Genomic DNA, 15,551 nt, shown 5'->3' with positions numbered 1-15,551 from the left:
TTGGAGAGCTATTAGGAGCCACCTTGTAACCAGCCCCTCATAAACAGTTTTATCTCCCTTACACAGCCAGGGTGGTTGGGAAATGAATGTGTTGACTCACACTGAGGCATCTCATTTTTCCTGGCATTCACAATCACTTGGGCTAACCTTGTATTAGTAATTATATTACCATGATCCTCATCTCATTGCAGCTTAGCCTTACAGCTGCCTTACACAACAAAAACATCCAGGCACAAAGAGTCATTCTACCTTAACAAATAGATGATGTGGGTACTTTCCTTTCCATCTTGTAAACACAGGCTCCATCACCTTTTTGTCAAAATCAGCAGGTTCTTTATGTTAACACCCTGTTGACTCAGCTCACTGGTGTCAGGGAGAATTCTCAACCACAAGATGTTCCACTTGTATTGCAACAAAATTAATTCTTTATAGAACTTGGTCTTGAAATCTTCAATGGTGAGGATTCTTTGAGTCCCAGGTAGTACATGTTGCTGTTTAATTATCCCTAGAGTTGTAAAGCTTTTCATTAAGTCTAATTTAAATTATTCTCTCTCCAATTTAAGCTTATTTTTGTTGTGTTCCCAGAATGGATGGAAAATGGTTTATTCTGTGTCTCAGTGTTTTAAAATATCAGTGTTTTTACAAACTGGAAGATAAAATTACTGGAAGATAAAATTACCAATATATCATGGTCAAATCCTTCCTTGCCCTTTGATGGTCTTGTTCTCTCTTTGATGGTCTTGTTCTCTCTTGTTCTCTCTTTGATCCCATATTTCTTTAGGGGAAAATCCCTGACAAAATCCGTATTTACCATCCAGAGTGGTGCTGAAGTGCTGGACATTCTGCTACTGGGACAGTTACCCTGTGTCAGCACAGTCTGCCTGAAAGTAGGGATTGATTTCCAAAACTTGTAAAGTATTTTTAGTTCAGTTACTGGCCCCAGAAGTTATTTTTAAGTAGGAGGTGCCTTGATCTGCAAATTGTCAGTGAAATGCTTTTGATTCTTTACCTGTCTTCCTTAAATAGGTGCCTGTGATTGCCATTGCTGTTCCATGGGTGTTTTGATCTTTTTGAGGCAATGGTGCTGACATCAGCATTGGAAATTGCCCTTTTCTTCCAGCTCTGGGTTGTTCAAGGACGTTGAGGATCCTTGCATCCCAACCCAGCACTTCACCTGCTGGGCCAGGGCACTTGGGCACCTCCCCAGCTCCACTGGAGCTGCCCACATGACTGAGCTGAGATGATGGCCTCAGCACTATTTAAAAATACACCACTTTTATTGCTGGGTGGAAAATGGATAAAGGAAAAGGACTGTAAGAAAGTCAAATTAACGTCTCCACTTAGAGAATGGACACAGGCCTGATCAACCACTCATGAAGGAATAGATTTTGTGCCACTTCCTTACAGAAATGCAAATTTATCCCCCAAAATGTGGTGCAGTACATATATTTGGAGAAGCTGAGGAAACCCATAAAATCCTTCTATGATTATAACAATTTTGTTACACAATTGTTGAATTTTTCTATATCTGTGTTACTCCAAAGTAATCCAGGTAATACAAATCACCTGTGATCAAATGTTTCCCTTGACCCTGGGCCAAAGCAACTTCATCTGTGTGAATATAATTACAACAGCATTTAGCCCTTACTGTTACTTTAATATAGCTTTTAAAAACTCCATTTGTTGTAAAAATCACCAAATATTTCCTACAGTAATGTTTTTCAGACACCAAAGCTGAGTTTGGGGTTTGCCTGGCTCCAGGTGCTCTCCCTGTTGGGCTGATGCCAAGGCTGTGCCCAACAGCCACCAGATGGCCCCTGAATTCCTCCTTTTTTTTTCCTGCCAGGCATTTAATGAGTTCCTGAAACAAGATTAAAATCTCTTGTACTTAATGAACCCTCTGCCTCGACTCAAGAAAGGCTTAAAAATAAACTAAGGCAATTAGAGATGGAGTTAAACTTAGCACACAGAGACAGGAGGCCAAGATTCCTGTTTGTGCCACCAGCCCAGCATTTGGAATAGATGGAAGATCCCAAGGAAATGTTTTTCTAGCATGGGTGGCTGGCAGCTGGCACAGAGCCTGTGTTTCTGGCCTCCTCTTCATCTTCCCACATGGTGCCAGGGAAAGCAAACGAGGGGATTGCTGGCACAGCACTTTGGTGGAGTAGCTGCTTCCTGCTGTCCCTGGCTGTGGGCACAAATCCCAGGACCTGAGGCTCAGCATGGCACAGATCTGACCTGAGGATCTGCCTTAAGAGGCAAGCAGAGGGTCCAGGCCTGACCTGTCTGTGTTACAAACACCTCCCTCCACACAGAAGGAGTTTGCTCTCTGTGGATGAATTAAAAAAGACTGGATGTGGCACTTGATGGTTTAATTTAGGTGTTAGGGCATGGCTTGGACTCAATGATCTTACAGGTCTCTTCCAACCTGGTCATTCTGTGAATTCATTCTGTGAATTCTGTGCTCCCAGAGTCAGGAATGTTATGGAAGTGCCCAGGCACTCTTAGGGCAGGTTGTACTCGTGGCTCCTCTCCCCAGTTCAGCTCACAGTACCACAGCAGGTCCAAGAGCCACACAGTAAAGCTGCTTTCATAACCTTTGGCTGCTTTAAGAGGTTTTTCAGCCAAATTGCTGTAGAAATGCTCAGAGCCTGGAAATTCACCTGTGCTGAATGCAACAGGGTCACCAAAAGACCGTGGAGACCCTTCCATGTGAACCTGGAGAGGCACTCTGATGGCTCCCAGGTCTGTGCTTTTTCCAGCTGTGGGAGAAATTGAAGAGCCAGGGAGTCACAAAGCAGCGAGATCTTGCAGTGCTGTTTCTCTGACTGCCGTTTGGAAAGACCCCAGGATTATGTGAGATATTTAATCCTTTATGGTTCTTAGCATATCTTGGAAGTGATTAAAATGAGTTTAGGCTTATTCCTCAATACACTCCTGCCTGAGTTTGACAGATGGGAACATTGGTTGCTGTTGCTTAAGGGAAAGGTTAATACAAGGAAAAGGAGCAGAGTTTCTAGGATTCCATGCATGAGCTTGCTGCCAGTAGAGGTCCTGAATACTCCTCCATTCACATTAGTGGGATGTTCACATTAAACTTGAAGACAATAATGTAAAATGTCCATGAGCCAAATTCTATTTCTTATCCCAGAGAGGGCAGGAGGACACAAAACCATTTCTGGGCTTTTTGTCTCCTCAGGTCCTGCAGTGTGCCAGGCTGCCCTGGGTTTGCAGTGGCTCTGAACAAGTGCCAGTCACGTTTAATTACCAGAGAAACAAACACTTTGTGCTGTGATTCTCTCTCTTGGAATCAAAATAGAATTCCCAACTCCTGGCCTTACCTCAGGGCTGTGATCACTGATGCTATTTGTAGATGAAAGGAGGCTGAACCTACCCCTCTGTTGTTCCAAGGAGATGTACAGGCTTGTCTGTTAAAGGAACTGCAGGATTTAAATTACACTCCTGGTTTTCATCATGCCTTCTTGTTCAGCATTGACTTAGGCTGGGCTCATGTTCCAAATCTCAGCACACAGGGGGATAAGCTTGGTCACAATTTGTAAACACATCATTCCACAAATACTCATTATGGGGCATTATTCTCAGTGGCAGGGAATGGAATTCAGGGCTTTATCTGAGCTTACGGAGTGGAAGAATCGTGCAGTTATTTTTATTTTGCAAACACAGAGCCCTGCCCAGCTCTGTGCCAAGCACCTGAAGTTCCCACCAGCTTCAGGGAGCACTGTAAGCACTTAGCAGTTCTCAGGATCACAAAGCCCCTATCTCACAGGTCTGAAGGGTTGTCTGGAGCGTGTTTTATAGCTGGAGGGAAGAGCACAGAGCCTGTGACAAACTGGATACAGTCCATTTTAATTGGAAGCTGCCAGTCTGTAGAACAAGCCACTTTAGTTCTGCTAAGACTTCCTGATAAAGCAGCTGAGCAGAGTTTCCTCCCCCAGACCCTTTATTTTCCTTTATTTCTTTGGGGATTTCCATAGACTATCATGGGAAATGATAACTAAAAAGATAAATAGATGGGAAGAAAAAATGAGGCTTTCCCCAAGGTGATAAATATGTGGTGAATCACAGAACCAATCCCAAATGGTTTGGGCAGGAAGGGACCTTAAAGATTCTCTCATTCCAACCCCCTGGGAATCTCCTGGAGTATCCCAGCAGAGCCATTCCCATAGGATTTAAACCCAGCTTGGAGCAGGTGCCAAATGGCAGCCTAGATTTCAGATGGCTGAGCACCAATTCCATGCTCTGTCCCAGCATTTCCAGATGAGCAGGTGCAATTCCCTTCCCTGGGAGGGTCTGGAAGTGCTGGCACATTTCATGTGTGAGGCAGGCTGGAATCCTTTGAAGAACAAGTGGAAGATGCAGATAGGATCATGCTGAGGGGGCTGAGAGGATTAGGAAAGGGAACAGAGGTTAACTTTGAAAGTTTGTTGATTATCTTACACTCTTCCTCTTCAGAGCACTTTACAGAGTCTTTATAATTAATCCAGCTAGACAGGGACCAGGATAAGGAAATATTATCCTCACTTTACAGTTCCACAGAGAAATACTTCATTCCAGAGCCAGGACTGAGGCACAAGTTCCCCATTCCCAGTCTTGTGCTCACATGAAATGTGTAAGTAATTAAACTTCCTTTACTCATTTCAGCTGCTTCTCATTAACCAGGAGTATAAACTCATTAGAGGAGGAACTTTTTGTTACATGTGCTCAGAACACCAGCACAATGAGGCTGGGAATCCTTCTGAGCCTCTCCAAGTGTTACTGGAGTGTAAACACCAATCATGGAAAAGGCACTTCTCATTTGTAATGATTATGGCTTGGAAAGCAAACAAACTCAAATAAGATTCAGTGTTGCTTTGGTTTAAATTTTAATGCAATTCTCAGGTCAGTGTTTACCTGAGCTGAGCCTTTTAAAGAAAATTTTCCTACTTCTAAAAAATAAAGAAGAAATTATATTTAAAAAGAAAAAAGCTGTTTTTTACAGATTATTTGAATTGATTTTTTAATTTGTTGAATTTGGACCAAAAATATTTTGATCCTGTGTGATTCCACAGCATCTCTCTGCTAACAAATGCTATGGACCAGATTTATCCACATCTTTGATAGATGAGCCATTAACTCCAGTGAAGCAGCTGAGAATTCCCTTAGTCAAGTTAAGAGGTTTTACTCTTCATACCCAAGACTAAGAATAATTGTCCAGCACAAGAAAACTGTCAGCAAAGACATTTTGTTTATTATTATATTTTTAACTTAAATTCTCATGATCTGAAGTGCCCTAAGTGAATGAAAGCAATGGAGATCAGAGCAAATAATGCTCCATTACACAGCTCCCTGAATCCCTGCAGCCTCCCTTGGCAGAGTTATCTGCTTTGGAGCACCATAATTCCTCCATTTGAGCAATCTGAGCCTCATCCACATCAGAAATTTCAATGCCATCTTGCCCCCATCATGTTTTTCAGATCCATAACCTCAGCATGATGCTCAGAAAGGCAGTGGTGCCACTGAGTGACTCTGCTACAGAAATGCATTTACAAAAAGACCATTCAGACCATTAAACATCAGTTGTACTCTCCTTTTTGTCAGGAAAAGCCAACTTTCTAATTCCAGAGTGTTCTGCCAGTGGCATGCAGGAACTGCAGATCCTCTCCTCATTCTCACCCCTTGCTCCCACTTTGCAGTGATAAAGCAGTTTTTTCAATGGTTTCAGGGTTTATTCCACACTTTAATGTGGAGTTTCAAATCATCTAACAGATGGCATTGTCATCATTTTTCCTTCCCCACAGAATGAAAATGAACAAACACTTGACATTTCCAATATGTCTTCATCTAATGCAAGAATTTTTAGAAGCCATGGAATAGTGATAATCTGCTTTGCTTTAGATGGCCAGAATTGTGAAATATGTCCTAAAAATCCAGCATTTCCCACGTGACTGTGTGGAAAATGGGGATATAACCAGACAATCCTCATGGTTATGTCCTGTACCACGAGCTCTGAACAGGGCAGAGCAGAACATGGAATGCCAGAGCAGCTGTGCAATGAGAGGGGAAGGTTCATTAGAGAAATGAGCTTGAGCTGCTCCAGCACTTAGAAATCAGCTCACATTTACAAACCCACAGCAGATGCATCCTTTGGCAAAAGAGTTCTGCAGTCAGTAATTTGCCATTCATCAGGGATTGCCTCTTAAATCTGGGATCCAAGCTAGGGTGCAGATGACATAGGGGGATAAATTTAGACAGGGCTGAAAACAATTATTTTGATTAAGCCTCCAGCCAATGAGAGTGACAGTCTTGCTTTTCCTCCCCTTGCCCCTCACTCACCCCTCTGTGACAAAGGAAGAGATTGGGTGGGTTTAACCTCTCTTCTTTTCCAAGCAGGGGATGTTTGGATGGGGCTTTTGCTGTGCAGGGTCTGTCCAGTGGAGCAGGGAGGGTGTTTGGATGGAACACGCTGCCTTGCTTCCATGTTAGTGTTGCAAAAGGTGCTGGGAGGGAAATAGTTTTATTTACCTCAAAGGGAGAGACTGTGTCTATTAAAGTAAAAATTGGTTTTTCCTTGGCCTATCCTGCCACTGGGGCAACTCCTTGGACTGGATGTGTTGATTCTGCTGGGAACTCTTTGTGAAGTTCTCCTAAACTTGGTCATTCCAGCCTCTCACAGCTTTGGCATTAATGTTTCCCAGTCTTTGAAAATCTTTGTCCAATCTAAGATGGATGTGTAGGAAGAGTAATGTTAACTACTCTTTTAAAAAGCATCAACAAAGCATCATTTAACCACTCTGAGCTGTTTTATTAGAAATAAAGTGATCTTAATCTTGGCTGGCAATCTTGTGCCCACCAGGCCTTCGCTTGCTGTTATCATAAACAGCTCTGGTTTAAAATAATAATAATATGGAGGTAAATTGCCACTTTTTAAAATGAGTTTTTAATGACTAGTAGCTTCCTTTGGGATTATCATGGATGTTTGACTGTGGTTGCTGCCCCTCCTTGCACTGGTCTTATGTGAGAGTGGGGTTAAAAAGGCCAGAGCTGGGGATGGAGGGGGATTGGGAAACTGAGCTGAAGAGCTGGAACTTGTAATGACATAAACTGTAATTGCAAAATAAAATAGCAAGAATTTGGGAATAGGAAATTTTATCTTATTTACTCTTTGGTAATTGTTGGCACTTGACTGCAATCAGTTGCAAGCCTATCTCTGAGTGACAGCACAATTCCAGCCAGAGCAACCAAAAATAGCCCAGCATTTGAGTAATTTTAGACTTTTTATAACCTAATGCTTCACAAATAAAAGCCAGTGTAACATGGGCAGATTGAACTCTCCTCTGCAGACTGGGGTAAACTGGGCAGTGCTGTGGGAAGCCATACCCTGAAAGCACCCCTTGTATCTTTCTTCAGCTGTTCTTGCTCAGAATTAAACTGGATTAGCTCATTTTTTGTTCATTAGTCTTAATATTTCAGAAGTTATTCAAGCTCTACACTTAGATTCTTGTTGGGGTGAGGAGGCTGCCAGAGGGAGGAGAGGGAAGGTCCAACCTTCACCAGAACTACAGTCAGGAAGGACCTTAATGAGTAAAGTGATCAGATTTTGGTCAGAAAATCCACTGGGCCAAGGAAGTTTGGAATAGTTGGAGATTTCCTGCTGAAACATTACTTATAGATCCTGTTTATGTCATCAGCTCTTAAGCTGATCCCCACACCCTTGCTGAGGGAGGAGGGAAGAATCCTTTCTCCAGCACAGGGTGTATAGCAGAAGGTCACTTTTCCCTCATGGTCCCAGAGTTTCTCCCAAGGTCTCTTCCTCAGGGGATTTCAGTGGAGGGGTCAAAGCCCTGAGGAATTCTGTTGGCACCCCAGGACATGAATGAATCCAAATCTGCAGCATCACCCACATTTGCATGGCTGTTTTGCCTTTATTACTAATTTCCAGGTTTATTTGGTACAAAACACTGGGTGACACAGTAGAGCTGCTTTAGTTTGAGTCCTTATTAAACCATTTTAAGAAGTTGTCTGTTCTGAGGATCAGCACAAAAGTCAAGCTACATTAACTTGTCAAGTGGATTAGTTGTGAAACACACTTTTGGACATTTTAATTCAGAATTAAAGTGAATGTAATTGGATTTAGCTTACTTTGCTTTCAGAGTAAATTCAGGTAAGTCAAATTAAGGTTCATTCACTGTAGAGGTGTGGGCAGAAATCCTCATTATGGGCTACATGGAGCAACTGAAAACATGAAGCCAGGCTGGATTGGGCTTGGAGCAGCCTGGTCCAGTGGAAGTTGTCCCTGCCTGTGGGAGGGGGTGGAAGAAGATGAGTTTTAAGGCCCCTTCCAAGCCAAACCCTTCCATGATTCTGTGATGGTAACTATTGAGGAGCAGTACTGGAGAATCTTTGGGATTTTAGGGACTGGTTAATTTACCAAAGAAGTGTCAGGGGCAGCAAGTTTAATATAGATAGGAAGAAGAAGACAGCCAATAATTGCAGCTGCAGCATCTGTGGAAGGACAAAAAACTGCAAGTCCACAGTTCAAGCTTGAAGTTGTGTCTTGAACAGTTCTCTTAAAGGAGAGGGAATTTGCATCCTAAATAACCAACTATCAATGCTGAGGTAAAGAAAGAGGTGAGTTCCCTTAACTGTGACCTCATCTCTGAAATGAGGGATGTTAGATGAAGCAGAAAATAAATGAATTTTCACACTATCAGGCTTGTTTGAGGGCTTTTCAGTGATTAAAAAAAGCCCCAACCACTGAGCCTTGAATACAGAATAAATTCAGTCCCACTTTTCCAGCTGTGACTGTGTAACCATTCACCAGGCAGTGTGTGACTAAATGAGGACCCAGGTGACAGCTGTCCAAGCAAACCTGCAGTGCTCAGGCAGGTGTCACTGATGGAACAACCTGGCTTTTATGGCTCGTTCTCCCTCTTTGATAAATGCTTTCTGGGTGTTAAATGCCCCTCCTGTGATGGCAATGAATGTAATTAATTCCTGATGATGAATACACTTCCAGTCATCCAAGTGACTTTCATTTTCATACGATCTTTTTTTGGACAGGAAGCCTCTTTTTTGCCAGCTATTGCCACGTTGCCTGGATCCTGCAGTGTGAAAAAGGAGCTGCTGCTGCTGACCATTTGGCTGGCAAGTTGTGGCCAAGTGGCCACGGATCAGTGTGAGGGGCAGGTGCCTGACAAGGTGCTGGGAGCAGCCAACATCTACCAGGCCCTCGTGGCGTGGCTGCTGTCCCTGGTGAGTGCTGTGACCTGCCACTAAAGGCTCTGGGTGATGAGCGCTGTGTTCAGACCTGCAGTGAATACATAATCACTCTTGAAATCTCCTTTTGTCCCCTCAAAAGCTACAAAACAGTGGCTGAACAAAGTGGAAATTATGTTTTAATTCACCTCAGACTCCGTAAATAAAAGTCTTGCTGGAGTCGGTGGAGCTGGGTTGTGTCTGGAGTTTCTGAGGAGGTGAAAGGTTGTTGAGCCAGATTTTCAGTTGCTGAAAGTGACTGCTGGCTGTTAGGCTTTGTCCTTGGCAGTGGACACAGGCTCCTGATTTTCACTGCTCTAGATAAGAACAGACCCTTCCTGATGGTCAAGAGTGCTGTGAACAAATGAGGGGCTCCTTAATTGTCCTTTGGTTCACATGTTTTTCTCCTCTAAAGAAACCACCCAATCCTCCTTCCCATTCCCTTTATTCTCTAGGGTAAAGAGAGTATTTTTCCTCCCCAATGTGTATTTTCCTTCCCACCCTGCTCAGTGGCCTTATTCCTTTCCCTGGGGAAGACTCTGGGATACCAATACTGATCCACACAGTCAAGGTAGATTTCACCCTGAGCAGCCAGGCTTTCAAATCACTTAAACTCCACTTAAACACAATTAATTGTTAATGATGTTCGTGCTTGCATTAAAACATTGCTAACATTCTTTAGTGTTAGTTCAGTGCTAATGAAAATTGCCACTGGAACAGCCCTGCATCCTGAATTTTCCTTTCAGACTCATCCTGAATTTTCCTTTCAGACCAGCTGCACTGTGAGCTCTCTTCCCTTGTGTTATTACCATTAAAAAAACCCAACTGAGCTCTGACTTGTAGCAGTTCTCTCTGAGCCTGAAAGGGTTCCTCAGTGTCCAGGGCTGTGTCACTCTGCTGGATGTAGGCTCAGATGTTCAGATGGATTTTATGCCCAAGAAAAACTGGGGTAAAATCCACCAGTTTATTCTACAAAGGCTCTGAAATGGCTGTTGGATAGCAATGAAGGAATTTGCATTTCTTTCACTGAAAGAGTTGAGGAAATGTTGAGGTAATTTTAGACCAAATTCTCATCTGGAAATCCATGCAATTCCATGGACTGGCTTGGGTAAATCAGCATTTCCTTGCTGATTCCATTGGAGATGTGCTGGATGCTGCCAGCTGGGAGCAGTGGTCCCCTGGATTCCCCATGGGAATCCAGTGGAGGACTTGGTGCTGGTGTTTTCAGTGATCCAGCTGAGCTGTGCAGCAGATTGAAAATCCAGCCTGGCCCTGTGTTAAAAACACATTTTTAAAGGCCTTTATCTCCCTGTAAATGCAGTAAATAGAGATGATAATGCTCCTAGAGACTGGTGGTGGTACAAACCAGGAGAACAAGACTTGGAGCTTCTGTATCCACCAGAGCCCTGGCAGGGAATTACAGTCCTGTAGCTCAGACTTGCCTTTCTCTCCATCCAGATCATGTTCTGGATCAGGTACCTCTGCTTTTCCTTTCTCCTGGCTTTGCTGTGTCTGGCTTTCCCAGAGTTTTCTGCCCCTTTTCACCAGCTGCCCTGGACAGTTTGCAGCATCCCAGGCTGTTTCAAGTGTCTCTTCTCTCTCTTTTCTAACTTATGATCAAGATTTTCATGTATTCTGCCTGTTAAAGTGGATTATGTTTTATCTGACTTTGAGCAAGCTAAAGAGGAGGGCATGGTCTGTTCTTCTGGAACCTTCTCCTTGGATCTAAACTTATATTCACAACAATAATTTATGTCTTGGGGTTGCAGAAGTCCCTTTTTACCCTTTCTGGTTTAAATCTGATCTATGAACTGGAAAATAGAATGTTTGCCTCCCACATACATGTGCACAAAAAAAAAATTAAAAATCAATGAAAAAGAAACCACCTCAGCCTGACTAAAAGGGGATTCACAGTCTGGGGATTGCTGAGGTTTGGTTGTTAGTGTGGGTTCTTAGGGAAGCCTGCAGCAGCCCCTTGGCATGGCATCATCCCTCTGCATTGATTTGGAGCTGGGATTGGATTGATCTCAGTGTCACTGATCAGGGCACACACGGTGCTGCTGAGACAGGAACATTCTGGGCAGCCTTGGCAGGAGCTCTGTGCTCACCCCTGCTGGAGCAGGGAAATAATGTGAATTCCTGCTTCCACACAGTGAAACTGGTGGAAGTCAGAGCTTGCAAGTCCTCATTGTGAAAATAAATCCTATGGCTTATCAAAAGCAACGTGTTATTCCAATTTAATTTGGTCTTTATTGATTTTTCTACTGGCTAAACCACAGCTAATCTACTAATCAAAGCAGAGTTCTCCCTGGGTTGTTGTGGGGCTCTACTCAAAAGCAACAGAGCGAGATAAAGGGTTTTTTTTCAGTCCATCTAAAAATGGAATTGTGTTCCAATGGATTTCCAGGTGCCTCCTGTGAAGAGGAAGGATGGCCCCAAAGCTCCATTTGAGGTGGTGGGGCTGCAGCAGGCCTGGAGAGAGGAAGGCTTGGCCCTCTACGCCTGCCTGGTGGCACCAGAGGAACCTTCAGGCCAGAGCTGCCCCCAAAGCCACGAGGCAGGAGTGAGTAGCAGCATTTACACCTGGTAGTTGTACAGGCACTGCTCTGCACTGAGCACCAGGCCTGGATGTGCCAGCCCAAGCTCAGATCCCAGCAGGGCAGGACAGAGCAGTGGAAGAGCTGCCCAGACTGGGGTGGGGGAGCAGCCAAGTGCTGTGGAACTGAGGGATTGCTTTTCCAGCTGATTACCAAGCCAAGCTGTCCTCACTTGTGCTGCAGTTAGGTTATGGCATCTCACTGTGATGGAGGGAATGTTCACATCTGCATTGGCTCACCCTTCACATGAGACTGAAAATAGAATCAAAGTCTTTGAAATGCCTCTCAATTGCCCCATCTCTGAGTCAGAAAAGAGCATCATCCAGCAATGCTGCATTTAGGTTATGTGCAGACCAGAAACCAGCTCTCTGTGGCATCACTTTTTGTCAATTGCTCATTAGCTGTAACCTCACACTGCAGAAATTGATCTGCAGTGGAGGAGACACATCTTTTGGCATCTGTTCTGGTTTTTCCTCCTTTATTTTAACCATGTGAAGAATGTGGCCCAGGAGGAGGAATTATTTTTATTTGAGTGCCAGGAGCTGAGGCCTGGAAGCAGGACAGGAACCTGTGCCCTCAGTTTTGGTGGGCCCCATATCCTGAGCTGTGCAATAAAGCTGGCAGGTCCTGCACACAGGCTGGGGTTGGCACATGTGATGTAAGACGTGATATTAACTCCTGTTCTGAGCACAGAGCTGTGAAACTGCAGCTCTGGGCTCTGCTGTGTTGGTTGTGTCTTTCACAGAGCTGATTTGATACAGGCTCAAGCATCTTGTACCTGTTTCTTTTCTGGAGACAGCTTTTTAGGTAGTATTGTTCCTCTTGCCTGGTGTAAATACCTGTTTTACCTGAGCACTGTGGCCAGGTGCATGTGGGGAGCAGCAATCCCTGTGTCCCCCAGATCTGCTGAGAGCCACTTGCTTGAATTACTGTCCTGTGGCTGAGGAGCCCTGGAGGTGCTGCCCTGTGCTCTGCTGAGGCTGCTGAGCTCCTCTCAGGTGGCTCAAAGCAACTTTTGTGGCTTGAGTGAGCTGGTAGTGGGTTTTCTACTCTGGTTTTGCCTGCTTCATCCCCAGGTTGTATTATACCTGCTGGCCACAGCATAGGGAGCCTAAATAGATCAGGATGTGTGAACATGGTTTTAAAACACATTTCAGCATCCCCTTCACTTGCAGCTGCTGCCTGAGAGCAGCAAAAATTGAATTTCCCAGGTTGTATCATAAAACCTGGAGTTTCACAACTGTGGTTCCAGTGCTCCTGAAAATAAATAATGGATGCTGGAAGCAAATGTCATGATTAAAAAAAGCCCAGCCCAAAACAATGAGCAGCTTTTCCACTAGTGATTGAGCAGCCCTGGGCAGAGGCTGATGAGACCAGGCTCTGCTGGGCTGGACAAGGACTTGGTGTTGGCAACTGAATTCAACGAGAATGTGATAAATAATCAAAGATACACAGATGAGAGTGAAGTGGCCAGTAATTAAGAAATTGATGGCTCAGAGCCCCCTTTTGGGGCTGGAAATGGACTCTGGGCTCTACACATTACTCTTAAAATATCATTTGTCATCATGGTTAACATTTACAGATACTGGGTCTTTTTTGTATAATCCAAAAAAAGTAGCTTAAGGTCTCCCTAAATTCTTATAAATTCTCCCTAAATTCTTATATGAATTCAAGGTGTTTCCTCTGTGGAGCAAAGAGAATTGAGGGACAGAGCCTGACCTGCTCTCTGCTGGTCCCAGCTGAGGGCTTGGCCAAAGCACCAAAATTATTGAGCAGTGATTATGCTCAAAATATTTCCCCAGGGTTACAGAACAGAATGAACTTTGGAGCTGTGGGCTCAGGCTGCCCTGAGTGCTTGGTTGTGGCTGGGAAGGGTTAAATCACATCCTGGTGGAACAAACTGTGCAGTTTTTCCAGTCTTTCTCGTGGAATCACAGAAAGGGCCATTCAAGGCCATCCACTCCAAATCCCTGCAAGAAGCTGGGACACCTAATGTGAGAAATGAACTTGTAAAGAATTCTTAAAGAATATTTTATCTAAAGGACATGTTTTATCTGAAGGACATTAGGCACTGGGCTAAAACTCTTAACAGGCATTTCTCAATATACAACTTGCTTATTTATACTCACTGGTAATGCAATAGCAATAGCCCTTGTTGGTTTTGGTTGAATTACCATTGGAGGATTGTAAGTAACAGCTGAAATCAGCAGCTCTTCATTACAATTTGCTGAGATGATAGTTGATAAAACTGAAAGTCAAAGAATTCTCTTACTGTCGTGGTCTCTACTTAGAAAGTCTTGTCTTTGTTGTAAATTGTTAGTAACTCTTGTGGAAATGCATTCATGGTGAAAGTCTTTTGCAAAATTTATTAATGTGGAAGTTGCCAGTTCACACTGTGAACAACAACCTTCCACCATCCCAGGCTGCTCCAAGCCCTGTCCAGCCTGGCCTTGGACACTTCCAGGGGTCCAGGGGCAGCCACAGCTGCTCGGGACACCCTGTGCCAGGGCCTGCCCACCCTGATCATGAAAAACTTCTGAGCTCAGCTCTGTTGCACAGCAGTGACATTTCAGGGGCTGGGCAGCTCTTCCAAGCAGGACTTAGATTTCCTGTGCCTCATTAGAGGCTCTTTGTGGTAGCACTGACTTGTGTCAATCTTTCTTTCCCGAGGCATTTGTAGAGCTGCTGCTTTCCCCAGCAGAGATCAGAGCTGGGAGGAACAACACAAGTTGGGATGTCAGCCCCAGCAGAGACAAGGAAAATGACAGCAACTCTCTGTTCCTGCCCTTGGGCAGCTTCAGCTGCTGTGGAGAGAAATGTGGACTTTACTCTTCACTCTGCAGCTCTCAGTCTCTCACTGTCCTGTCAATGTGCAAGTTTCAGTGGCTGAATTGAAAAACAACATCCTGTTGGGGCACTTACTGGTTCTTGTTCCAGTTGTCTCCTGTGGGCACAAAAAGACACTTTTCAGGCCTTACCTTTAAAATATAATTGCATTTCCAGGTACTTTGTTGCATCTGTTTGCTATAAGAATTTAGGGAGACCTTAAGCTACTTTTTTTGGATTATACAAAAAGACCCAGTATCTGTAAATGTTAACCATGATGACAAATGATATTTTAATAGTAATGTGTAGAGCCCAGAGTCCATTTCCAGCCCCAAAAGGGGGCTCTGAGCCATCAATTTCTTAATTACTGGCCACTTCACTGTCATCTGTGTATCTTTGATTATTTATCACATTCTGGTTCTCTGCCCCAAGGTCTAATAGTTACAAATAGAATTGTAATAGTGGCTTCTCCAGGCAAAAGCTCCTGGTCTTTGCACATCAAGAGGTCTTTTGGCTTATTCAACTGGAATGGCAGCCATTCCTATATCCAGTGGTTCTGCTATGTTTCTTCTCATTTTTATCAGCTTTTTGGGGGGTGATTTTATTTCTGTCCTCCTCCGAACAGCTGCTAGAAGTGAGGCAGATCTCAGAATTCCTGCCTGGTCTTGGTTTCTTGTTGTGAGAAGAAATGCCAAAACACTCACCTCCAGCGATCCCTGTGTGCTGATGGGCAGGCTGCAGTTCCATGTCTGATGGGAATTCGATTTGTTCATGGGAATTAGATTTGTGCAGCCTCTGCTCTCTGCCAGGCATTCCCAGTTATCCCACTGGCAGGGCTGTGTGCAGCTCTGGGGCTCCTCTCTGTGCCCCTCC

General features: G+C 44.1%; 1 protein-coding gene across 1 annotated transcript in view; it reads left to right on the top strand.

Annotated features, from left to right (window-relative positions):
* DNAAF8 (dynein axonemal assembly factor 8) overlaps nucleotides 1-15,551 on the top strand; it is a 92,143-nt gene that overhangs the window by 18,320 nt on the left and 58,272 nt on the right. The window contains exons 10-11 of the mRNA XM_050980275.1: nucleotides 9,061-9,252; nucleotides 11,663-11,818. Coding sequence (XP_050836232.1) covers nucleotides 9,061-9,252; nucleotides 11,663-11,818 — 348 coding nt within the window. The remainder of the gene's footprint in view (nucleotides 1-9,060; nucleotides 9,253-11,662; nucleotides 11,819-15,551) is intronic.

The sequence above is a fragment of the Serinus canaria genome, chromosome 14, assembly GCF_022539315.1.
Source record: "Serinus canaria isolate serCan28SL12 chromosome 14, serCan2020, whole genome shotgun sequence".
NCBI lineage: Eukaryota > Metazoa > Chordata > Aves > Passeriformes > Fringillidae > Serinus > Serinus canaria.
Note: the sequence above shows the minus strand (reverse complement) of the source record. Positions and strands in the feature narration are given on the sequence as shown.